At 43.6% G+C, this 26,933-nt stretch overlaps 1 protein-coding gene and 1 pseudogene across 1 annotated transcript; one reads left to right on the top strand and one right to left on the bottom strand.

The window, feature by feature from the left end:
* Nucleotides 1-187: 187 nt before the first annotated feature.
* MRO (maestro) lies at nucleotides 188-24,937 on the bottom strand. Its single transcript, XM_002828223.3, has 7 exons — nucleotides 24,827-24,937; nucleotides 14,541-14,643; nucleotides 11,881-12,027; nucleotides 10,326-10,508; nucleotides 6,501-6,656; nucleotides 5,171-5,278; nucleotides 188-4,526 (listed from the first exon to the last, which is right to left on the bottom strand). Exons 2-7 carry the CDS (start codon nucleotides 14,637-14,639, stop codon nucleotides 4,473-4,475), a joined length of 747 nt encoding a protein of 248 aa, XP_002828269.3. The 5' UTR covers nucleotides 14,640-14,643; nucleotides 24,827-24,937; the 3' UTR covers nucleotides 188-4,472.
* On the top strand, nucleotides 19,359-20,991 carry LOC129051652 (heterogeneous nuclear ribonucleoprotein A3-like; annotated as a pseudogene).
* Nucleotides 24,938-26,933: the final 1,996 nt, after the last annotated feature.

Here is a 26,933-nt window from a genome sequence, read left to right on the forward strand (position 1 = left end):
CTTAACTTGGTAAATAATAGGTGCCTTTGCATATCAAATCATCCCTCCTCAGTAAATTAGGATGTGTTGGGTTTATCTAGAACCCAGGGTTTTCCTGAAACCATTTAACATGTAAATAAAGGAACAAAATGTTTACTGTACTGTGGTCAGACAAAATTAATGTAAGTTCAGTAACATAAATAAAATGATAATCAATCATAAGTCATTTTATTTGTCATCAAGTTATATTATCAACAGGTTATTGTCATCAACAGATTAAAACAAAATGTCTCAAAAGGACAAAGGCAAACACATACTATTGAGAGTAAACAATAACCATCCCAGGCTTTCCAAAGCATATTATCACTTACACTCATGGACTTTTTTTCATTTTAAAAGGGCACTTTGCATGTGTTTTATAACTATAAAAGTAATACACGCTCATTGCAGCAAACTTAGAAAATGCAGAAATGCACAAATATCTGTCTTCCATACAACACTGCTAGCTACCCTACACAGCTGTTGTTTCTCACTTTCAAAACATTCTAGTGCTTTTTTATAACGTGTGACGCGTTCCCCCAATTAAGTGGTCTATTAACTGGAAGTTCACAGGCTTCTGCTCTCATTTGGTAGCAGAATTGGTCACACCTGTTAGATTCTCAGCCTCCTCCTTTGTCATTTTCTCTCCTCTCTCTCCACCACTTCCCTCTCCCCTTTAAGAAAGACCTATCTCAGCCAGGAGCGGTGGCTCACGCCTGTAGTCCCAGCACTTTGGGAGACCAAGGTGGGCGGATCACTTGAGGTCAGGAGTTTGAGACCAGCCTGGCCAACATGGTGAAACCCCATCTCTACTAAAAATACAAAAATTAGCCAGCCATGGTGGCAGGCACCTGTAATCCCAGCTACTCAGGAGGCTGAGACAGGAAAGTCACTTGAACCCAGGAGGTGGAGGTTGCAGTGAGCTGAGATCGTGCCATTGCACTCCAGCCTGGGTGACAGAGCGAGGCTCCATCTCAAAAATAAAAATAAAGAAAGACCCATCTCATGAGCACCAGGGACACAGGGGACCAAGCATAGCTCTACCCTGAGCACTTAGCATGGGGGCGGGGCACTTGAACATTCCTTCTCTACCCTGAGCACTTAGCATGGGGGGCGGGGCACTTGAACATTCCTTCTCTACCCTGAGCACTTAGCATGAGGGTCGGGGCACTTGAACATTCCTTTTTTCTTTCTTTCATTCAACTGCTCAATAAGGTTCAAAATTAATGTTCAAAATTAAGAAATGTCAAAACATTACCTTTGGGTTGGCATTCAAATAAACGTGGGGAAGGGGAAACTTGAAATGCACAAGCATAAAGGTAACCTGTACATTGGTTATAAGGAATGAAATCGATGACCCTCATTTGTCAAAATGGGCTCCTCCCAGGAAGGAGTGACAGCTTCAGATGACTTTCTGACATTTTTCCCCCTAATCAACATTCATTTACAGAGTACTTTTGCTGTCACCGGGGAGATACAATGAGGTACAAGATACAGCCCTGCCTTCTGTAGTTTCAATCTAACAGGATAAAAAAAAAAAAAAACATAAAGACATATACAAAAAAAAAAGCTTTTCAGATAAGATATAAGTGGTATAATATTGCTAGAATGTTCTGGGAATTCAGAGGCTCGAGCTCTCCCCTGATTGGGGGGATCAGGACTTTGATCTAGGCGTTGGAGTACAGATAAGAGATACACGTGAAATGTGTGTGTGTGTGTGCATGTGAGTCCAGGTGGGTGTGCACAGGTGAGCAGGGAGGGGACGCAACACGGAAATGGCAGACTGAGCAAAGGTGAGGGGGTGTAGGAGAACAAGACATGTTGAGAAAAGAGAAAGGACCCAAACTTGGCTGAAGCACAGAGAGTAACAGAAGAAAAGGAAGTTTGAAAGCCTGAAATGGCAGACTGGACATTGGACTTTATTCCCTCTACAATTTGGAATCATTTAGTCATTCAGCAAATGTTCCTTAATCACGTGGCCAGGCCCTGTGGTAGGTATGGTGAGAAACAGAAACAAACAAACAAAATAACATAGTCCCTTGCTCTTGCCACCAAATTTCATGATAACATAAATTTCTGGAAATAGAATTTAAACTCAAAGAAGACTTATGAAAAGCAAAACAAAATTAGCCAAGACAACAGTTAATAATAAGGAATCTTCTTTGGTTACTTATTGCAGTGTGACAAATTATCCCAAAGGTTAATGACTTAAAACAACAATCATCTGATTCTTTGTTCATGCTTCTGCAATTGAGACAGGCTTGATGGAGACGCTCGTCTCTTTTCCATATGGTGTCAGCTGGAGTAGCTTCAACAGCTCGGGTCTGGCTGGAAGGGACAACTTGTGTCATGTGTCTGGGCCTCGGACTCTGCCGTGGGTTGGGTGTCTCCATTCTCCTTCACATGGTGATCTCAGGCACTCTCATTTGTTCCTGGTAGTTCAACCCCTTATGTGGCAGCTGGCTTCCCCCACAATTCAAACGAGGAAAAAGCCAGGGTTTCTAGGCCCAGCACAGTACCATTTATCACAATCTCCTGATTAAAGCAAGTCACAAAGGCAGCCCAGATTCAAACAGAAGTGACTAAATAAGGACATGAGTATCAGGAGGCATGACTCATTGGGGGCCACCAAAATAAAAGGCTACCATTGAATCTTAAAGTCAAATAATCCAACCGCATCTTCCACAATTTTAACCGACAGAGGGACATTAACTGCATAGGTTTTTCTTCTCTAGAGCACGTAACCCCACCCATCTCACCCTATCTCCACCTTTTTGAATGCCAGCCACATGCAGCCATTTCTCAGACCACTCACTGATCACTTAATGGAACTGCATCAAGTTTAAACCAACCTTGCAACAAAATTTCAAAGAGGCCAACATCCGGGGAGCGGGTGCTGGGGAGGGGCAGGGGGCTTACAGCTCAGAACCACCCATTTGCTCTTGAGCCTGTGTCCCTCCTAAAATCTCTTGCTGTCATATTCTTCAGATTCAAAACAGGAAGGAAGAAAATCCATTCCTGCCTGGCACTTGCCACTCCATCTGCCATCTCCCACATCCTTGTCTCGCCTAGGATTCTCCTCATCCCCGCATCTGTGTCACACCACGCTGTCCCTAGGAGCTACAGCAGAAAATTGAGTTCCTGATTCTCAGAATGCCATTTAAGATCCAGCTGTAGCTTTTATAATCTCCTTTGTTTTAAATTGTCTTGAACAAAACGCTCCAGGTGTGGCCTAGATACTGAGTTCAGGGGTGGTACCAGAGTTTCTATAGAAGCTTGGGATGCAATCTGGTTAGAAGGAGGGTGAGAGGGACTAAGAGATTTTTCTTGTGATTTTTATGAGTGATGTGACTCCTCAGATAACTAGGATTGATCACCAAGATAATTGGCAATAATAGCCAAAAAGTAATTAATAAAAACATACACTCAGCTCACATAAATTAATAAAAATGTATACTTAGTACATATAAAATCAAAAGCTAACTGGGCTTAGTAGAGGAGCAGAAGCAGAGACGTTTGCATTTGTTTTGTTTCTAACATTTCCAACCAACCATCAGTTATTCCACGGAGAGGCAGGATGGCATGATTATTGAGTATGGGCTCAAGAAGTCAGTCCGTACGCGTTTGAATTCCAGCTCCACTGTTTACTGAGTTATCTGGGGCAAGTTACCTAATTTCCCTATGTGTTAGCTTTCTCATCTACAAAATGAGAACAATAATAGTACTTACTATCTCATAGGGTTGTCATGAGTATTAAATAGAACTCTCAAAAAGCACTTAGACTGTGCCCACTAAATTGTAAGCACTCAGTGTTACCTACTATTGTTATCCCATAAGTTATCATGAGCCTGAGGATTTTCAACACATGCTTTATAGATCTTTTTCTGTCTATTAATTCTTGTTTAGGATGATCTTGAAAGCAATGACTGTTTAAAATTATGAGAAGCCAAAGATACCCCTGCAAGCCACCTTCTTGGTATCTTGGCCAACTTTAAATAAATCTTGGCAAGAAAAGGTATCAATAGCAAAGTATCAATAGCAAATACACTAAAACAAACAAACAAACAAACAAAAATGCTTAAGGTAACAAGTAGTCTCCTAAGCCTCAGAAATTATTAAAAATAAAAGCTAGGTGACAGATGAACTTAAGAAAGAAAAAGCTGAGAAATAAGCACTGAATCTATATACACTTGGAATGTTTTAAAGAAAGTGTGTACCTGCTCATCAAATTTGTATGGGGAGGAAATGAAATAAGTGAAAGCAGTCTAGAATTTTACTTTAGATATAATCATACAATTCCATGTATTATTTTTGCCTTTGATTGCTCTCCCAGCACCCTGGTTTCCATTACAATCCCAAGAGGCAAGCAGAAGAGGCATCCAGTGAGATAAAACAGGGGAATATCATGGCTCAGCAATGCACTCATATAGAACAATTTCCCTGCTGTTCTGCGCTTACAGAATTTTATTTGCGTAGAAGAACTGAAGGATCTCTGGATGATAGTGGCTCTGAAAGAAATTAGCAAAGGTACGCGTGAGGGCGGGATTCAGCAAACTTCCTTGACAATATAACTAGTAGGCAGTGATCAGTGCAGGGCATGTGGATAAGCAGGAGAGGTGGAGGCATCATCTGTATCCAGCTAGTGACCTGAATTGGAACTGCCAATATATCTTGTGCTTGATCCTCTAGGCGTTTTGCCATTTACATTGTATGATGGGTCAATTACAATCAAAACACAGTTGGCTTGGCCGGGCATGCTGGCTCATGCCTGTAATCCCGGCACTTTGGGAGGCTGAGGCAGACAGATCACTTGAGATCAGGAGTTCGAGACCAGCCTGGGCAACATGGTGAAACCCCATCTCTACTAAAAATACAAAAATTAGCTGGGTGTGGGGGTGCATGCCTTTAATCTCAGCTACTCAGGAAGCTGAGGCACGAGAATCGCTTGAACCTGGGAGGTGAAGGCTGCAGGGAGCCGAGATGTTGCCACTGCACTTGCTCTTCTCAGAAAAAAAGAAAAAATAAAGAAAAACATAGTTGGCCTGAGTCGTTTTATGGGGGGTAACTCTTTCTTGTGCTTGGCCACCTTCCGTGTTAACCACCGGGAGGGCAGGGACCGGAAAAGAACTCTCTGCTCCCCTGGCTCACTCACCAGCTGCCGGTAGAGCTTAGTGTTCCTTTGATCTTCTTCACTCTGGAAGCTGTATTCCTTCTTTAGTTTCAGATATGGAGAACAGGCTCGAAATGTGGTTTTGCAAGCCTGAGAAAAATAATATTACTATTTTATTTATTAAAGAGTTCCATAATCCCAAGCAAGGAAAAGTATCCTAGAGGATTGCACCCAATCTGTGGTCAGGGGCCCACTGAAAGTGTGAAAGTAACTTCCAGGTAGTTTCAAAATTTGAATCTTAAAGGATGTATGCTTATAAAATGGCCATGTCTATAATTTGGGGACTGGTGGGAAGGGCGTAGCTTTATAGTTTAGCACAGCCTTTTTTATTATCCCATCAAAAGTAGTACTGGATTCCTAAATTTAATCTCTCTCTCAGTAACTTAAAGAAGTCAAGTGGTTTGATAGAAAGCTTTGCTCCCAATTGTTTTGAAACATTCACCAAGTCCCACTCCAAAGCAGGCCTGAAGTTGATCCAACCTTGTTAGGACACATTTTCTCCAAGAATAAAACAAAAATGCCAGAAGAAATTAATAAGTCATGGGTGGAGCCCAGCGAGGTGGCTCATGCCTGTAATCCCAACACTTTGGGAGGCTGAGGCGGGTGGATCACCTGAGGTCAGGAGTTCGAGACCAGCCTGGCCAACATGGTGAAATCCCATCTCTACTAAAAATATAAAAAATTAGCAGGGCGTGGTGGTGGGCACCTGTAATCCCAGCTACTCAGGAGGTTGAGGCAGGAGAATCGCTTGAACCCCAGAGGCGGAAGTTGTAGTGAGCCGAGATCATACCATTGCACTCCAGCCTGGGCAACAAGAGCAAAACTCTGTCTCAAAAAAAAAAGAGAGAGAGAGAAGGAGGGAAGGAAGGAAGGAAGGAAGGAAGGAACGAAGGAAGGAAGGAAAACGAAAAGGAAAAGGAAAAGAACAGAACAGAAAAGAAGCCATGGGTGGGAAATCTATACCAAGCACAATGACAAAAGCTAACTGGGCATGAATAAATATCCTCATTATGCGGGCTGCTGCACCATTGATTAAATCTGTGCCTCTCTGCCCCCAACCCCATTACCCTGAGCTTATCAATAGCATTGACAGGTGCTGGGCTTAGGCAGGTGGGGCAGATGAAAAGTAACACTCTTGCTCAAAGAGAGATTACACACCAAAGAGGCACCTTGTCTAGGATGTGTACAGAAACGCTGCTAAGCATCTACAGCAGTGCTGGCAGGAACCCCAGGGTCTGGCGTCTCAACTCGCAACTCCCTTTATAAATAGCATGGAGATGTCACTCCGTTGGTTGCAGAGTCAAGGTCTTACCTTGGCAACCTGGGGATTTCTGTCCTGTAAATGGATCAGGAGGGAATCTTGTGTCTGCTTAACCTGACTGGTGAAAAATTTTTTCCATTTTCTCCCGGCAAAGGCAGCCAATTGCCCAAACAAAACAAAGGCCGAGTATCTCAGACTGTCGTTCTCCTGTGGTCCCCATCAACAAAACAATAAGAAAGCCAGATCATTACCAAAAGGCAACTGCATCTGAACACATCACAGCCATCGGTCAGAACACATCACAGCAGTCAATCAGAACACATCACAGCCATCAATCAGAACACATCACAGCCATCAATCTTGGCTGTACATTACAGGGTGGGCAGTGAGATCTGGTCTAAAGCATTTAGCTGGGTAGGTGGGGGTGGCTTGAAGAGGGCCCAAAGGCTTCAATGAACCTCTTCTCCAGCAGACAAGAGGACTAGCCTGGGAAATCACTAGTGCTACTCCCACCTTCCCAGATTTTTTCTTCATTATTTCATGTTTTGGAGATAGAATACATTTACCAATTCCCAAAATTCAAAATAACCAAAAAGCTTCATAGAAAAAGTAGGTCTACTTTCTACTCCTCTCCATCAGCCACCAAATTTTCCTCCCCACAAGCTAATAAAGTTATGTTTTGTGTGTATCTCTCCAGAAAATAAAGAAGAAAGATGCATATCGTATAATCCTTTCCCTATTTTTTACATAAATGGAAGCACATGCCACTGTTGTTATGCACCTTGAGTTTTCTCAGTCTGAGAGCTCTTTCTACGTCAATACATAAAGGAGGTTTCATTTTTCTTTTTCTTTTCTTTTTTCTCTTTTTCTTTTCTGCACCAGAATTCATTCAACCAGTTCCCTGTTTATTACTCCAGCATTTTTGCCAAGTCTCTTCTCTTTGCTTTTGGTCTGAGTTTCTCCTACCTGCAGTGGATATAATAATCACATTTCTTCCCCCAACACCCTCTCACCTCTCCCTGCTTCCAGTCTGACTGGTTGGTTTGTCCCTGAGTGCATTTCAGTGGACTCTGCCCTCTCTTTCTTTCCAAGGTAAGCTATTTGGTCCAAGTATTACCTTTCCAGGTGAGGAGACCAAGGCCCAAGGCACTTAAGGAACTTGCCCAAAATCACACTGTCAGGTAACAGAGCCAGTATACTAACCCAAGCACCTGACTCCCGGTGCAAGGGTTTTTATATCAGTGTTTTGTAGTCTAAGTCCTCCTCCAGGTAAATCAGAGGCAGGAGGGCTGGGGTGGGCCTTCACAGGGGGGAAGAAGCACCAAGAACTGGGGGTCACAGAGACCCAGCAAGACTGAGGACCACTAATCATATTGTGAAGTATCTTTTAAAAATTTAGCACATGATGCATACAGAAATTGTCTTAGGGTTTTTTTTTGTTTGCTTTTTTGTTTTTTTAGAGATAGCATCTTGCTACATTGCCCAGGCTGGCCTCCAACTCCTGGGCTCAAGTGACCCTCATGCCTCAGCCTCCTAAGAAGCTGGGCTTACAGGCACACACGACCATGCCTGGCTTAGGGTTGTATTATCTTCACAGTTCTATCAGTGAGAGTGTGTGTGTTTGTAGTGTGTGTGTGTGTAACTAATTTTAATGGAGAATGTACCCCATTCAAAGCCATACCCTAATGCTTTAAGATGTACAGACATGTAAGACAGATGTTCGTCCCCTTAGGAGTCTGACAACTATCTAACTGGGAACACACGCACGGGTGAGCTTCATGGCCTCAGATAGTGAAGAGTGCTATCTGTAATCGAGATGTAAACTGTCAGCAAACAGCTCTGCATAAGAATTTCTGTGTTTCTACATGGCCAGGAATTTATGCTCAAAAATTCCAGGCAACCAGGGTTTAAAAAAATGGTTGAAGGCCAGGCACATGTCTCATGCCTGAAATCCCAGCCTTTTGGGAGGCCGAGATGGGAGAATTGCTTGAGCCCAGTTAGAGACCAGCCTGGGCAACATAGCAAGACCCCATCTCTACAAAAACTACAAAAATTAGCCAGGCATAGTGGCATGCACTTGTGGTCCCAGCCACTCAGGAGGCTGAGGTGGAAGGATCACTTGAGCCTGCGAGGTTGAGGCTGCAGTGAGCTGTGTTCCTGCCACTGCACTCCAGCCTGGGCAATACAGCGAGACCCTGACTCAAAAAAAAAAAAAAATAGTGGTTGAATGACTAACAAGTCCTCGAAGTTCAGATGGCACCTCCAAGAGATTTAGAGCCATCTCCCTGGAGACATCTGCTTACACTTCAGGGTGGTAAGTAGGGACCTTCGCCCGCTCCCTCCCCAGAGAGGACTGGCTTACATTCAAGAGCAAAAATCCCTCTGTGTCTCTGGAGCAGGTGGGACACATGTGCCCAGCTCCTATATGAGCTCCAAGTTACATAAGGTCAAGGCCTCTTCTCCCCTTCTGCGCTGCTGACACATCTGGCTCTCGCCATGTGGCTCCAGAGAGAATTAGGGCGTGGGGAGATGATGCAAATCTCTCTGGGAGTAAATAAAAGTTCTGTTTGCTGTTCTGTAGGTCTTGTCTTTCAGGGACAGAATAACTGGCAGGCTAACTTGTTAGCTTGCAGTCAGGGTCTCTGACTCTTCTCAGTTTCGGGCTGAACAATGTGCCAGTGCACTTTTTGCTTAGCCCGATTTGTCATCTGGTAGTTGAGTGCAGCCCTATAGTCAGAGGAGCTGGTGGCATGTCCACTTCCTGGCTCTGTGAACTTGGGCAAGTTCTAACCTTTCTGTGCCTTGGTTTCCTTGTCTACAAAGTAAAGATAATTTCAGTGCCCATCTCACAGGGTTATTGTGAAGATTATATGAGATGATTCACATAAACTGCCTAGCACTGTGCCTGGCACACAGTGAGGGCTCACTAGATGCTAATCATTGCTATTGCCACATTTATAAGAGAGCATTGACATGTTAGTCAATCAGTGTACATCATCATCAGTGTACATCATCATCAGTGTACATATACCCACTTCTCTGTTAAGATGAAAACTCGCCAGGCACAGTGGCTCATGCCTGTAATCACAACACTTTGGGAGGCCAAGGCAGGTGGGTCATTTGAGCCCAGGAGTTTGAGACTAGCTTGGGCAATATAGTGAAAACCCATCTTTACCAAAAATACAAAAATTAGCCAGCCGTGGTGGCATGTGCCTATAGTCCCAGCTACTTGGGAGGCTGAGATGGGAGGATCAATTGAGCCCGGAAGGTGGAGGTTGCAGTGAGCTGAGATCACACCATTGCACTCCAGCCTGGGTGACAGAGTGAGACCCTGTCTCAAACAAACAAAAAAACCGTTGAGGGGTAGAGATAAAATTCTATACATCTTTATATGTCCTCCCAACCCTAGCACAGTACTAGGCTCTCAACAAGATGTGTTAATAAATAAGTGAATAATAGCGACCTTGTTCCCACAGCAACAAACCACCCACAGCTCACATTTCTTTCTTTCTTTCTTTCTTTTTTTTTTTATTTGAGAGGGAGTCTTGCTCTATTGCCAGGCTGGAGTGCAGTGGCGCGATCTCAGCTCACTGCAACCTCCACCTCCCAAGTTCAAGTGATTCTCTTGCCTCAGCCTCCCGTGTAGCTGGGACTACAGGCATGCACCACCATGCCCAGCTAGTTTTTTGTATTTTAGTGAAGACAGAGTTTCACCATGTTGGCCAGGATGGTCTTGATCTCCTGACCTCGTGATCCACCAGCCTTGGCCTCCCAAAGTGCTGGGATTACAGGCGTGAGCCACTGCACCCCGCCCCACAGTCATATTTCTAATCCCATTTTGATTTCAATAACCCAGAATTTTTCTAATTTACTTACATCATCTAATAAAGTCCTGGTCTGAAGGGTGATGTCTATGAAGAAGGAACCCAAACCTTTCCCCTGGATCTTGCCCAGAACAACGGTCAGAGTCTTCATACTCTCATGGATGACTTCCAAATTCACAGGGTCATACAGTCCATACACCAGCAGGTCGAGGACAATTTTCTTATACTTTCTCACCTGTCACCAAGGTTTGAAAAGCATTAATAGCACAGGAATTGCTCCCCATAGGTTGAAAAGCAACCCTACATCTAAGCTACTAATAACCTAGGACTTGAACTAACAGACCAGGGCTTTTTTCAAGATCTGCACAATTCTCATTAAAATACAAATGCTTCCATTAACCCAACCCAAGAGCCCAACTCAGCCTAGGAAAGAAAACAGAAAGAGCAATCTGGAGTGTGGCATGTGGGTGGGTGAGGCTGGGTGGGGCTCTTCAAATAGGGTGGCAGACCTGGGTGATCGCAGGGCCTGGGGAGAACGAGGTACCTTTATAGTGGGGAGGAGACAAAATGGGCACTGAAGTTGGCGGATGGTAAAGGAGGAGGTGGGAAAAACATCTTTTATGAAACAAACATAAATTGCTAGAAAAAAAATCACTTAAATTCACGAGGAAGGGTAACAGCTGTGAGTTTATCCTTCCTGCAGCTGTCTCCCACAGCTGATATCGCTGAGGTGTCATGAGCCTAAGATGACCCTGAATGAGTGACACCCTGAATGAGTCTCCTCCCCTTGAGTGCAGAAGGAACCTGTGACTTGCTTCCAGCCTACGGACATGACTTGACTTTACATTGCATAAGACTCTATCTTTTTTTTTTTTTTTTTTTGAAATGGAGTCTCGCTCTGTCGCTCAGGCTGGAGTGCCTGGTGTGATCTCTGCTCAAGCCTCAGCCTCCCGAGTACCTGAGATTGCAGGCACATGCCACCATGCCTGGCTAATTTTTTGTATTTTTACAAAAATATAAAACAGATGGGGGTTTCACCATGTTGGCCAGGCTAGTCTTGAACTCCTGACCTCAAGTGGTCCACCCGCCTTGGCCTCCCAAAGTGCTGGGACTGCAGGCGTGAGCCACTACAGCCCAGCCCATAAGACTCTATCTTAGCAGACAGGAGGAGGCGACACCCTCCTGCTGGCCTGGAGGAAGTGAGCTGCCTGATGTGAGAGAGTGGCCTCTAGGCATTGAAAGTGGCCCCCGGCATAGAGCAGGCAAAAAAACAGAAACCTCTGTCCCACAATGGGAAGTAACTGAATTCTGCCAACAACCATGTAAGCGAACCCTGAGCTTCAGGAAGGAATGCAGTCTGGCAGACACTTGATTGCAGCCTCGTAAGATCCTGAGCAGATGACCCAGCTGAGCTGCACCTGGACTCCTGACCCGCGAAAACCCGAGATAATCAACACGTGTTGCTGTAAGCTGCTAAGTGTGCGGTGGTTTGTTCCGGGGTGATAGATAACTAATACAACAGAGACCATACTCCAGCCCTGGAGTCTCCACACCAAGGGGGTTGGAGAGGCTTGGGGGGCTGGCTGAGCCCCACTCTCCTTCCCTACCTTGTCAGGGGCTTCATAGGCCATGGTTCCCAAGTTTCTCATTGCCATGTGACGCTTTTTAGCATTGGGGTCCCGAGCTCTTTCTGCCAAGATGAAAAACACATTCTTCAGAGGCTCCCGCTTCTGGAACCTCAGTTTCCAAGAGACCTGGGTGATGGGTCAAAAATGTATTAATTTGGGAGTGTTCAGAGTCATACCCAATCCCAACCCCAATCCCTCCCTCTAAAGAAAATCCTGTGATTGCCTGCTCAATTTTACCCCGTCTTTCTCCTAATAAAGATGCCTGGGTTTTGTTGGAAATGTACTCATTTGGTCTACATAACGAAGAAATTGATGGAGAAAGAAGGCAATAAAGATAATGCAGGCTGGTGTTGAGGTAAGTTTAGGAGATTAAGGGGAGGGGCTCTAGAGCAGCTATGGGTGTGATAGAAGTCGAAAAAAAGAGGACTTGATCAGTGTTGATGTGACCTGGGAATAGGGATCCATTTCACAGGGAAAGGCGTGCTGTTACTCCTCAAAGAGCTCCCTTTACCCCTTCTTCTCCAGCTCTTTCCCATTTTTCTGCTCTCCTTTGTAGCCAAATGCCTTGAAAGACATCTATACTTGTTTTCTCCCGTTTGTCTCCTCGCATTGCCTCTTGAGCCCTCTGCAATCAGGCTAATGTCCCCTCACCCCTACCCTGCCATATGACTAATTCCAAGGGTCAGTTCTCAGTAGTCACCTTACTCAACATCTCAATAGCACTTGACACAATTAGCAAAGCATATCTGCAAACATCTAGTACACATCTACAAACATTTCAGGACTGATCTAGTACACATCTACAAACATTTCAGGACTGATCTAGTACACATCTACAAACATTTCAGGACTGATCTAGTACACATCTACAAACATTTCAGGACTGATCTAGTACACATCTACAAACATTTCAGGACTGATCTAGTACACATCTACAAACATTTCAGGACTGATCTAGTACACATCTACAAACATTTCAGGACTGATCTAGTACACATCTACAAACATTTCAGGACTGATCTAGTACACATCTACAAACATTTCAGGACTGATCTAGTACACATCTACAAACATTTCAGGACTGATCTAGTACACATCTACAAACATTTCAGGACTGATCTAGTACACATCTACAAACATTTCAGGACTGATCTAGTACACATCTACAAACATTTCAGGACTGATCTAGTACACATCTATAAACATTTCAGGACTGATCTAGTACACATCTACAAACATTTCAGGACTGATCTAGTACACATCTACAAACATTTCAGGATTGATCTAGTACACATCTACAAACATTTCAGGGCACTTAAAGGATGTCCCAACTCCAGAATGCATGCATCTGAGCATGCAGTTAAGAGCAGGAAGAGAAATACATGAATAATGCAAATTGGGGAACACTGTGTGTCTGATGCAGAAACCTGTATTTTAAGAACTAAACTCTATCACGCCTGTAATCCCAGCACTTTGGGAGGCTGAGGCAGGCGGATCGCCTGAGGTCAGGAGTTCGAGACTAGCATGGCCAACATGGTGAAACCCTGAAACCCTGTCTCTATAAAAATACAAAAAATTAGCTGGACGTGGTGGCAAATGCCTGTGATCCCAGCTACTTGGGAGGCTGAGGCAGGGAGAATTGCTTGAACCTGGGAGGCAGAAGTTGCAGTGAGCTGAGATCACACCATTGCACTCCAGCCTGGGCAACAGAGCAAGACTCCGTCTCAAAAACAAACAAACAAACACAAACACTAAACTCTAAGTAATTGCAGGGCCAGGGATGGGGCTACTCTAGACTAGAGACTAGACTAGATAGGCTAGTCTCTGAGCCTTTGTAGCAAACCTATGAGCTCTCATGCAGGAAGACCCTGGTGTGCAGCAGGACCCAGAACACAGCAACATGTACTAGAGTCAGAATCAAGATGATGAAAGATCCGGACAAGATCAAAGAAGACAAAAGCCACCTCTCCACCATCCTTAGAAAGGGGCCTAGAGGGGGAGACTGGCTTGAGATTCAGCTCTCTCAATGGTGCTATGGATGAGATTTGGTGATTTCCAAGCTTCATTAGTATTCCTGGATTTTCATTCCAGTTCATTCCTTTTTTATCTTATATATATATATATATTTTTTTTTTTTAATTTAAGACAGCATCTCACTCTGTCGCCCAGGCTGCAGTGCAGTGGCATGATCTCAACTCACTGCAAACCCTACTTCCTGGGCTCAAGCGATCCTCCTACCTCAGCCCTGAGTAGCTGGGACTACAGGTGCATGCCACCATGCCCAGCTAATTTTTGTGTTTTTGGTAGAGACAGGGTTTTGCCATGTTGCCGCCTGGTCTAGAACTCCTGAGCTCAAGTGATCTGCCTGCCTCAGCCTCCCAAAGTGCTGGGAGGCGTGAGCCACCACACCCGGCCTCATTCTATATTTGTATTATTGAGTTAGCAGCAAGTTAAATTATTCTCAACTAATCTTTCTGTCATCCTGTATACATCCTATCCGTGTTAAAAGAACTGTCATCAAAGTTTTTTCAGAAGGAACTTCAGTGGAGCAGGCCTAACTAACCGCAGACCAAGCAAACGTATATCTTACAAAACAGCTGCTGGGAGGAGAAATTTGTTCATAATATTTTGTGTCAGACCTTGGAAAAGAAAGATATCATTGATGTCCTTTTCTGCTTAGGCTGGGAAGTAGGGATGGAAAGGGTCTGGCCCAGGATTCTCCTCTGTCTTTGGTCCATGGAACTAAAAAAAAAAAATCACATGAGCCACTGACACTCATCATCAACAAACATTGTTGTACAATGCATTGTGCTAGGGTAAGAATATAAAGAGGCAGCAATCCTGAGGCCTGTCTTTAGGAACCTTCCACTGTGGTGAGACAGAACAGTCACATAGATAAATAGCAACCCAAGGCAGCCCAAAAAGAATAGCAGCTTGGGGGCCAAGGGGCATCTGCCCTCTAGTTCCCCACTCCATTCTGCAGATTTCTTTTATCACTATCAACAAAGAAGTAAAATGCAGATTCCCAGGCTCTGCCCACAGAGTTCTCATGAATTGAAATACAGAGTAGCCTCAAATTTTGTGTTTTTAAAAGTTCTCTGAGAATGTAAATTGGTACCTCTTTTTAGAGAGGATTTGGCACTATCTCTTACCACTTTAAAGTGCACGTAATTGGCAATTCTCTAATCCTATAGATATTAGCACATCATATGTTCAAAGATATACACAAAGGATAGCCACCATAGCACTGTAATAGACAATATTGTGTTCTTTAATGGTTTGGGCAGGGGAAGGGGGAATGGGGCAGGGGTTTGAGACAGGGTTTTGCTCTGTCTCCCAGGCTGGAGTGCAGTGGCAGGACATAGCTCACTGCAGCATCAACCTCCCAGGCTAAAGCAATCCCTCCACCTCAGCCCCTGAGTGGCTGGGGCCACAGGTGCATGCCACCATGCCCAATTAATTTTTTAATTTTTTTTTTTACGTTGTCCAGTCTTGTCTCAAACTCCTGGGTTCATGCAATCCTTCTGCCTCAGCCTCCCAAAGTGTTGGGATTATAGTCTTTAGCCACTGTGCCTAGCCAATGGTTTGAACATAAATAAATTACGTATATTACAACTATACAACTTTACAACGACTGCTATGCAGTCACTAAGAAGAATATTGGGCAGTTCAACATGTGCTAAAATAATCTCCACGATATATTGTTGAGTGAAAAGTGCAAATCCATGTGCACAGTGCGTTACCACTTGTGTAAAATCAAAATGAGGGCAGGAAATACATATGTACATATATGCTTGCATATGCATAGAAGGAGGAAAAATACACAAGAAACATTAAGAGAGATGGCCTCTGGGCTGGAAATCCGAGGAACTGAAATTGGAGGGAAACTTACTTTTTTCACCTTTTTTGTATATGTACAGCTTGTAATTTCACCATGTACATGTATTATTGAATATAATATACATAAACGTAGCTTACCAAGTGATTCTGATCCACAGCCTGACTTGGGGCCCACTAGTACAAACCAGCACTTCTCAAACATTAATATGCACTAAAATAATTTGAAGATCTTGTTCAGTGTGTCTGCAGCGGGAACTCAAGATTCCACCTTTCTTCCAAGCTCCCAGGGGATTCCAAGCAGGTACTATGCTCTGAGTGTCAAGGGCATAAAGTTTGTTTTTTTAACTTATTATTATACTTTAAGTTCTACGGTACATGTGCACAACGTGCAGGTTTGTTGCATATGTATACATGTGCAGGGCATAAAGTTAAGAGCCACTGGAGTCGAGAGAGGACTGTGGGCTGGAACAGCTGGTGGAGACTTCCCAAAGCACACTGGTGAGCTTGGAAGCAGAGGCAGAGCATATATGACACATTGGGAGTCAACGGGATCCCATGCAGTATCATGGTGGTGGTAGCAGTAACGATTAAAATAGTAGGAGAGAGGTAGAAGATAGGCTACAGAGGCTAGTTAAAGGCCAGCTGTGGAGGACTCTGACTTCTAAAGAGCTTGATTTCAATTGTACTTTGTAGATATGAGTAACCTGATGATTTTCTTTTAATTTAGGTGAAATCCATGTAACATACAATTAGCCATTTAAACAATGTTCTGCAACCACCACCTCTGTCTAATACCAAAACTTTTTCATCACCCCAAAAGAAAACCCTGCATCCATTAGGCATTCATTCCCTATTCCATCCTCCCCCAGCCTCAGGCAATGTTAATCTGCCTTCTGTCTCGATGGATTTACCTATTCTGAATATTTCACATATATGGAATCATACATTATTGTGATCATTTATAACTGGCTTCTTTTTCTTAGTATATTGTTTTCGAAGTTCATCCACGTTGTAGCATGTATCAGTATTTCGTTCTTTTTTATGGCTGAATAATATTCCATTGTATGGTTATACCACAATTTGTTTATCCATTCACCTGTTGATAGGCACCTGGGCTGTTTCCCTGTTTTGGCTATTCTGAATAATGCTACTATGAATATCTGTGCACAACTATTTGTATCTGCTTTCAGTTATTGGGGGCATATACTTAGGAGTAGAATTGTTGAGTCATATGGTAATTCTTTTTCTTTTTTTTGAGACAGAGTCTTACTCTGTCTCCCAGGCTGGAGTGTAGTAAGCTCACCGCAACTTCCGCCTCCTGGGTTCAAGGGATTCTCTTGCCTCAGCCTCCTGAGTTGCTGGGATTACAGGCACATGCCACCATGCCTGGATAATTTTTGTATTTTTAGTAGACATGGGGTTTTGCCACGTTGGCCAGGCTGGTCTTGAACTCCTGACCTCAAGTGATCTGCCTACCTCAGCCTCCCAAAGTGTCAGGATTACAGGTGTTAGCCACCAAGCCTGGCCATCACATGGTAATTCTATGTTTAACTTTTTGAAGAACCACCAAACTGTTTTCCACAGTGGTTACACCATTTTACATTCCCACCAGCAACGTATGAGGGTTCCAATTTCTCCACATCCTTACCAACTTTTATTTTCCATTATTATTGTTTTTAATTATTAGATCCATCTTAGTAGGTATGAAATGGTCTGTCCGTTGTGGTTTTTATTTGCATTCTCCTAATGACTAATGAGGCTAAGCATCTTTTCATGTGCTTGTTGGTGATTTATATATCTTCTTTGGAAAAATTTCTATTAAAATCCTTTGCTCATTGTCAGTTAGGTTGTTTGTCTTTTTCTGAGTTGTAAGAATTCCTTATATATTCTGAATACTAGACCATTACCAGATATATGATTTACAAATATTTTCTCCCATTCTGTGGGCTGTCTTTTCACTTTCTGGATAATGTCTGTTGTGCACAAAAGTTTTTATTTTTGATGAAGTCCAATTTGTCTATTTTTGTTGTTCTTACACTTTTAGCGTTAAATCTATGAATCTATTGCCACATCTAAAGTCATGAAGATTTACCCCTGTGTGTTCTTTTAAGCATTTTATAGTTTTCACCTTTCTATTTAGGTCATTGATCCATTTTGAGTTAATTTTTGTATGTAATATGTGGTAGGGGTTCAACTTCATTAGAACCATTGACTTGTATGTGTTTTGTGTTTTATTTTTTTTAGTAGGAGAAATGGCAGGCAAGCAGCTGCAGCCGTTCTTAACCCTGGCTATATTAGGATCACCTGAGGAACTTCTGAACATCCAGACTAAGTCTGCCATTATCTCTGGAGGGAGGCCCAGGCATCAGTATTTTTTAAAGCCCACCAGGTAATTCCAGAAGGCAGTCACTGAACTACAGTGACCAGTGACCAACTGCCTTGGTTTGACCAGGGCTGAGGAGCTTCCAGGGACATGGGACTTTCACTGCTAAAGCTGGAAAAGTCCTGGCCAAACCAAGACACACTCCTCTGTGATGCAATCTGACCCTTTTCAACAGCTGTACTTTGGAACATTTGACTCACTTGATCTGGAGGTGCACGGGGACTCGGTTTCTCTGCCATCCTTGCCCCCCAGGTGGATTTGGTCCATGAAACCCCAGGTGGATTTGCTCCATTCTGGAGAGGTCCATGAAAACACTCCCTCACCGCCTAACTTCCAGGACCTGTATCTCCTTCATATCTGGCCAATAGGAATCTTGTCACCACTGCAATGGGGAACCAAAATAAAACCCCAGAAAATTGCACCCCCACCAGTTAGCAAGAGTTTCTCTTTTCATCAGTTACCTGGCTGAACTGAGATTCTCTCTGTTTGATTGAAGGTATTCCCACAGGCTTCCTCATTAAACCAGTGGTTCTCACACTTCATTGTGCATCAGAATCACCCGGAAGACTTGTTAAAACACACATTCCCAGGCCTAGGCCCCAGAGTTTCTGATTTTGTGCATCGGCAGCAGGGCCTAATAATTTCTATTTCTATCTACAAGCTCCCACGTGACACTGGGATGTGGCTGGTTTGGTGACCACACTTGGAGAACCAGTGCATTAACAGAAACAAACCACAGCAGTACAGTGTTGCTTCTCTCCAGAATAAAGGGACTTTAAAATTCACATTAAGGATGGAGCTGGAGGTCATTATCCTAAGCAAACTAACGCAGGAACAGAAAACCAAGTACCACATGTTCTCACTTACAAGTGGGAGCTAAACATTGAGTACCTGTGGACACAAAGAAGGCAACAGACACCAGGGCCTACTTGAGTGTGGAGGGTGGGAGGAGGGTAAAGATCGAAAAACTACCTGTTGGGTACCATGCTTATTACCTGAGTGACAAAACAATCCATACTTCAAACCCCTGCAACACACAATTTGCCTTTATAACAAACCCACACATGTACCCCTGAAACTAAAATAAAATTTAAAAATTTAAAATTCACACAGAGTCAAAAAACATGCTTGGTTGTTTCTTTCTGGGGCTTTTCTTTTAACAACTTTATGTTTCAATAGAACCTAATGATTCTCAGGTCAGATGTTCCGGATCAGAGCCGACAGGTGCCTGACAATGGGTACAGGGAGCCTAAAAGACGCAAAACTCCTGTCCCATGTTGAACGAGGGGTTGAACACAATCTCACTTTAGACAAATAGGATTGGTTATTTATATTAGCATATTTGTGAATTTTAATAGCATTAAGATTACCTTCAAATAAAAAAAAAAAAAACCTCAAAGTGGAGGTAAAGCTGTCACCTGATTGCCCCCAGCCCGACTCAGGCCATCACCATGTGCCCCTGCAGCAGCCAGTGAACGTGGGGGCGGGGAGGAGAGCCATGACCCATGGGAATCAGGGCAGTTGAGAAAACTGGTTCTTGGTGGCCTGAGCTTTGAAACTACAGAGGCCCGTTTAAGAGGCCATATTGAGGAATGGGGCACACCCACAGATTGTGTGGTAAGGAGAAACTCCCAAACAAAACATCTCGGGGGCCTTGGTTTTGTGACTTACACTCGTGCAGCAAAGTGTGCTCAACCACACAAGGTTGATGGGCATGTAGCAGAACCAAAGACAGCTGTTTCTAGAGAGGGTTCTGTAAAGCCTGGTGCCCGTCCAACAGTAAAGAAAATGTTTGTTGGGGGGTAATAAGGAAGAGACAGAAGAATATAATTTGAGAGACTCCTTTGAAAAGTGTGACAAGATTGAAACTGTAGAAGTTATGAACCGGGCACGGTGGCTCATGCCTGTAATTTCAGCACTTTGGGAGGCCGAGGCGGGCAGATGACTTGAGCTCAGGAGTTCGAGACAAGCCTGACCAACATGGTGAAACCCCGTCTCTACTACAAATACAAAAATTAGCTGGGCATGGTGGCACGTGCCTGTAATCCTGGCTACTCGGGAGGTTAAGGCAGGAGAATTGCTTGAACCCAGGAGGCAGAAGTTGCAGTGAGCTGAGATCATGCCACTGTACTCCAGCTGGGTGACAGAGCGAGACTTCGTCTCAAAAAATAATGATAAAAAATAAAAACGTTAGGGAAGCCAGACAGAGTGGAAAACAGAGAGGATTTGCTCTGGCAACTTTTGATGATCATGAAACAATTGATGAAATTGTTATTCAGATATACCACGCCATTAATGGGCATAATTGTGAAGTAAAAAGGGTCCTTTCTAAATAAGATGGAGTCTACTGGGTCATAAAGAGGTCATGGAAGTGGATCTGGCAACTTGGCTGGTCATGGAGGAAACTTTGGAGGTGGTGGAGATAATTCTGGCCGTGGTGGGAACTTTGGTGGAAAGGAGGCTATGGTGGTGAAGGTGATGGTAGCAGAGGCAGTTATGCAGGAGATGGCGGTGGACAGAATGGATTTGGAGGTGATGGTAGCCACTATGGGTGGTGATCCTGGTCATAATAGTAGAGGGGGCCGTGGTGGTGGTGGACCAGGATATGGATATCAAGGTAGTGGATATGGTGGCAGTGGTGGATGATATGATGGTTACAATGAAGGAGGAAATTTTGGTGGTGGTAACTACAGTGGTGGTGGGAACTATAATGATCTTGGAAACAACTATCAAATTATGAACCTATGAAAGGGGGCAGTTTTGATGGAAGAAGCTCAGGCAGTCCCTATGGTGATGGTTATGGATCCGGTAGTGGAAATGGTGGATATGGTAGCAGAAGGTTCTAAAAACAGCAGAAAAGGAGGCTGGGCACGGTGGCTCACACCTGTAATCCCAGCACTTTGGGAAGCTGAGGTGAGCGGATCACCTGAGGTCAGGAGTTCGAGACCAGTCTGGTCAACATGGTGAAACCCCGTCTCTACTAAAAATACAAAAATTAGCTGGGCATGGTGGTGGGCGCCTGTAATCCCAGCTACTTGGGAGGCTGAGGCACGATAATCGCTTGAACCCGGGAGGCAGAGATTGCAGTGAGCCGAGATCATGCCCCTGCACTCCAGCATGGGGGGTAGAGTGAGACTCTGTCTCCAAAAATAAAAAATAAAAAAATAAAAACAGCAGAAAAGGGATACAGTTCTTAGCAGGAGAAAGAACAAGAAGTTTTGGGAAAGCAGCAAGTTACTTTGAAACAGTCATCCCAAATGCATTAGGAACTAAAAATCTGCCACAGAAGAAACGATGATACATAGTTAGAAAAGTTACTGCAGCTTAAACAGAAAACCCTTCTTGTTCAGGACTGTCATAGCCACAGTTTGCAAAAAGTGCAGCTATTGATAATGCAATGTAGCATTGGCTAGATGAACATCCCTATGGTCTTTTATCTGCTGTAGCTTTTTCTTTTTCTTTTTCTTTTCATTACATCAGGTATATTGCCCTGTAAATTGTGGTAGTGGTTCCAAGAATAAAAAATTAAGGAATTTTTAACTTTTCAATATTTGTATAGTTCAGTTTTTCCACATTTCTGAACAGACACTTTAACAAAATACAGTTTTGAGAGTGTTTCCTTGTGAGTTAACAAATAAAGCAGACCATTGTGAAGTACTGTTTTGCATAAATTTTGCTAACGTTAGCTGTAAAGAAACACCAGCTGACTTGCAGTTTAAGGGAATTCTATTCTCCCCATTTCCAAACCATGATCTAAATGGGTGCTGACATGTGGAGAGAATATTTGTATGCTTGCAACGTCTATTTTAAATAAATAGGATCAGGTATTTAAATTAGCATATTTATGAATTTAATAGCATTAAGATTACCTTCAAATGAAAAAATCTCAAATTTCAAAATCAAAATAAAAGAAGCAAAACTCCCTCAAGCTGAGGGCCCACTCACCAAGGAGGGCACGGGCCTCATTATAAAACAGCTGGTATCTCTGTTCCAAGGCATAAGAAAATCATGCCTGAAGCTCCTTTCCATTGGGAAGGAAAGCAAACCTGCTACCCTGTTCTTTCTGCTAGACTTCTCTTAAAAGATTAGCATAACAGCTAAGGGCTTTAGCCAGCCAAGGCAGCTTCCCCAGGCTTCAGAAACCAAGCAGCCAGCCTCGCCTTCATAGGCGTAAGTAGAACTCAAGGTCATGCTCCCGTGCAGACAAAATAAATGAGAACGGAGTGGCTCCACCTGGAAGATTCGATCTGTGGTTAGAGAAACTCACAGAGTTCCATCTTGAGCTCACTATCTCTTCTAGCAAATCCTGCCTCTCCATCACAGGAGAAAAACTGTGATGTAGTTTAATCTTACAGGTTGTCAGGGACCATCTCAATCTTGGGTGCAGGAAAGATAAAGCATTTCTCAGTGTTGGTTGTGCCTTCTATTTCAGAATTCCCCCGGGTACATGTTATAAACTCCAAGCCAGAGGTGGGTGCAGTGGCTCACACCTGTAATCCCAGCACTTTGGGAGGCTGAGCATCCCTCGAGCCCAGGAGTTTGAGGCTGCCGTAAGCCATGATTGCGCCACTGCACTCCAGCTGGGTTGACAGAGCAAGATCCTGTCTCTAAAAAATAAAAATAAATAATAATAATAATAATAATAAACTCCAGGCCTGCCCCAGAATTATTGGATCTGAATCTCAGGGAGTGTCAGAGTGTTGGGCCTGAGCATTGTACTTTTTGTATGTGGTGCCTGGTGATGCTACACGCCTGTTGGTATAGCAGAACCTCTATCCTGGAAATTAAATAAAGCTAAGCTGAGCCCAAGCAGTAGTAGACACCATGGAAGTCAGGGAGGGAGCTGGGGCCGAGGGATGAGAAAGGGAAAGAGGTCAGTGTCTTTGCAGAGAACAAGAGATTGATACCATATGTTTGTGAAGCACTTTGAATTTCACTTTAAAAATAAAATTAAAATCACAGCAGCTGTTTGTCTATGATTTATGCAACTTTTCTAGGATGCTATTCTTCAGTTAAAAGTTTCATTAAAAAATAAAACAAATTAGGAGTTAAATCAAGGTCACAAGGCCCCTCGCTGGAGCCTTGTGTTTCTTGTACTTGCAGCTTCTTAAAGAACTCCCACCACCCCCATGCCCTCCTTCTTGCCTGCAGTGCCTCCCTCCTTTCTAAAACATTAAGTCCTTTACACCCAATCCAACAAAAACAAAAGGATCATTCTCATCTGTTGCAACACAGGATCTCAGAAAGGATCGTTTTAAACACACTGTGAATGAACGTAGTATACAGATTCCAAGATTTCTTAGGATGTTCTAACTCCTCCTCCAAGCCCTCTCACCCGTAAGACAGGCATTCTTTCCTAGGAGAATTACATTTTCTGGTGAGTTTCTATGGTCACCACACATGCCTAGCCTTGTATGACCAAGACCGGGAGGTGCCCTGGCCATTTGGAAGCCAAAGACACAGCTCTGCTTATAGTTTTACTCATCTCTGCACACGTTCTTCAACGAATTCTTCTTCCTCTGGAACATACTCCTGAGGGAGCTATGTGCAGACCCCCTGGTTTTCACCAACCCCAAGACCCCGGCTGGGGCTTGTGTTCATTGCCATGTTGTGCTTCTACCTGATCTTACTGAAGATATATGGATTTGGGGTAACTTAGAAGACTGTTTTATGCTTTACACTGACTCCCATCTGCTTTTGCAAACTTGAATGATTCTGACTCAAAATATTAGATTTTTGGTCAATAATCCTTTTATTTATTGAAGCCAAAAGGTATATTAGGAAGGCCAAAATTATAAAACACTTTGATTTTATCTCCTCATCTGTAAAATGAGCAGAAGAAACTGTTAGATTGCTTAAAAATCCTTCCAACACTGAACTTACAAATGACAATAGTAGGCTGAGTGTGGTGGCTCATGCCTATAAATCCCAGCATTTGGGGAGGCTGAGGCAGGCAGACTGCTTGAGGTCAGGAGATCAAGACCAGCCTGGGCAACATGGTGAAACCCCGCCTCTACTAAAAATACAAAAATTAGCCAGACATGGTTGTGCACACCTGTAGTCCCAGCTACTCAGGAGGCTGAGGCAGGAGAATCACTTGAACCCAGGAGGCAGAGTTTGCATTGAGCCGAGATCGCACCACTGCACCCCAGCTTGGGCAACAGAACAAGACCCCGTCTCAAAAAAAAATAAAAATTAATATTTTAAAAAATCGTCTTCATTTTAGAAAAGAAGAAACTGGGGCTTAAAGTAATGTTGAACAATTAACTCAAAGTCAAATAGTAGTGGCAGAGCAGATTTTAGGACTCTGAAAGCTATCCTTCCAGTCACTGTGCTATAAGCCTGGGTTCAGCTCCTGTGTGCTGAACCAGGGAAGACAGACCGCATAGACATTTCAGTTTAAAGCGTCAATATTTCCCTGAGTCCCTGCCATTCTATTATATTGCTGACAATAGAATGATCTATAACCCATCTATTGATCGATTAACATAGTTTGTGAAAAGCAAACAAAATCAGCTTCCTGGTCAACATTGCCCACTTCAGTTTTACAAAGAGAACATTACCAAATATCTACCCCCTAGAGGTCGAACTGCCTCTGATACTGATGACCAGAGTGACATTCCAGAAAGGTTTTGGGAACCCAGGTGCAGCAAGGACGCCTCCCGCTGCATCTGGGCTGCCCCGGCCAACAGTATCCCTTACCTGCGGCTCCTGCAGGCGGCTGCCACGTGATGAACCGGAGCCCGTTCCTGACTCGGGAGGGCTGCTTTCCCGGGTAGTAGCCAAATGTGATGACTCGGCTAAATTTTCCCAGCCCTGAATTCCTAACATACAAGAAGGGAAATTAGGAGGTGGTGATGCAGGGTCTGTTCAGGATAACGGGTCGGCACAGAGTGATGGAAAGTGAGAATCAAATAAGAGGGGAAAGTCAAAGTTTATAGAGTATTTGGGCAGGGGAGGGAATTGTTCTGGAATGAAACCGACAAGAATATTGTAGGCTGGCACAAGCATCACTTGCGCCCTTTGCTTTCCCACGACATGCTGAGGTGTTTTTCCTTCTCTCTGCTGTGATTTCCCTTCATTCTTCCCTCATGCCAGCCTGGCCGACACTTTCTGCAGAAATTCTGCAGACGGCAATTCTGGGGACCTTCCTTCTGCACCAAACAAAACCGCCCTGCCAAGGCTCGTTCCCCATGCGACCGCGAGATGGCGGCATGACTCAATGGACGGGTTCCAGGCGGCCTCTGCACAGAGCCGCCGCCGTGGCTGCCTCCTTCCTTACATAATCCTGTTAGAGCGCATTTAATCTAAGGATGGGACAGTGTGTTCCATGCCAAGCAGCCTCATCGTGACTGTTGCACCAACAACAAGAGCTTTAACCGTTGACGTCCCTTCCTGCTCAAGAAACACCGTATGTCCCGAAAGGAGCGATTTAAGCTCTCAAAATGATTTATTGGTAAAAAGCAAAGCAAAATTAAAACCAGGGAATTACAGCACCTGTAGAATTTAGGAGCCTCTCTCCCTCATCATCCCTCCTTCCCCGGATTCTCCAACCATGTGCATAAATCTATTTAACAATAATTAGTTATCGTCTCGCTCTGCACTGGGTCATAAAGGGAGAAAATATGTCCTAAAAGGAAAAAAGAACGGTTATATTTTCAAAGATCGAGGCACTTATTGTTACGCTAATAGATAACATTCAATTAAAACTTCTCTGTGCCACATGTTGTGATAAATATTACATAGACTATCTCATTCAATTGTTACATCAAACCAAAGGTTAATACTCCTACTATAGTCTCCATTTTAAGGCTGGAGAAACTGAGGCACAGGGCGATTACCTTGACAAAGGTCATGCAGTTAATTTATGGCAGTTAAAATTCAGCCACAGGCAGGCTAATGTAAGAGCTTGGACTCAGCCATGATGCTATGCAGTGGACTGGTCTAGAAAACCCAATTAGGAGATAAACAGAAAAATATAAACCAGAGAATTATGTCAGAGTGGAAGATGAAAGAAAAAAGGCAGAAAGAAAGAAAATCGATGCTGCTGAGAAAATAAGAAGAATGAGGCTAAAACACCACCCTCTTCAGATTAAGTTACAAGGGCACCACTGTGACATTTGAGGACACAATTTCAATAGAGTGACAGAGAAAGGAAGCTAGACTGCAAAACTAAGGGGCTATGAGGAAAGAGGAAATTGAGATGTCTTGCTGCAAAAGGAAAGCAATAAATAGACTAGAAGAGACAGCAAGGTCAGGCAAAAGCATTTTGGTTTTCTTGTGTGCTTTTTAAAATGGAATAAAGCCTGGCCTTGTTTGAAAGTGGTTGCAATGGAGCCCTAATATGTGGGTGGTGCCAAGTAGTAGTAATAGGAAGAGGTGGAGGGGGGCATCAAGGGCACAAGGGAAAGGGTTAGCTCTGGAGGAGGAAGAAAGGTGGCTGCCTCTGTCTGCAACTGGGAGGCAGCCACAGAGATGAAGATACATCAACACGAAACTGAGAGGAATGGGCGAGTTCAATTCTTCCAAATTAGCTTTAATCTTTTCAGTAAAACCAGAGTTAGGTTATCTGCCAAGAGTGAGAATGAGGTTTATACGGCCATAATCTATATACTGAACTAATCCATGTAGTGCTTAGAATGACCAAAAAGGTAATAAGATTATCCAAAGAACAGAGAAGACTGGAGAAAGGAAGCCCGAAGTATGATTGTAAAGATTCTCTGCAAAATCTCCTTTGTGAATCAGAACTGAAATTTACATCCCCTCCTCCCCATGAACAGAAACACAACAGATACACTATTAATAACCC

The sequence above is a fragment of the Pongo abelii genome, chromosome 17 (assembly GCF_028885655.2).
Source record: "Pongo abelii isolate AG06213 chromosome 17, NHGRI_mPonAbe1-v2.0_pri, whole genome shotgun sequence".
In the NCBI taxonomy this organism is placed as follows: domain Eukaryota; kingdom Metazoa; phylum Chordata; class Mammalia; order Primates; family Hominidae; genus Pongo; species Pongo abelii.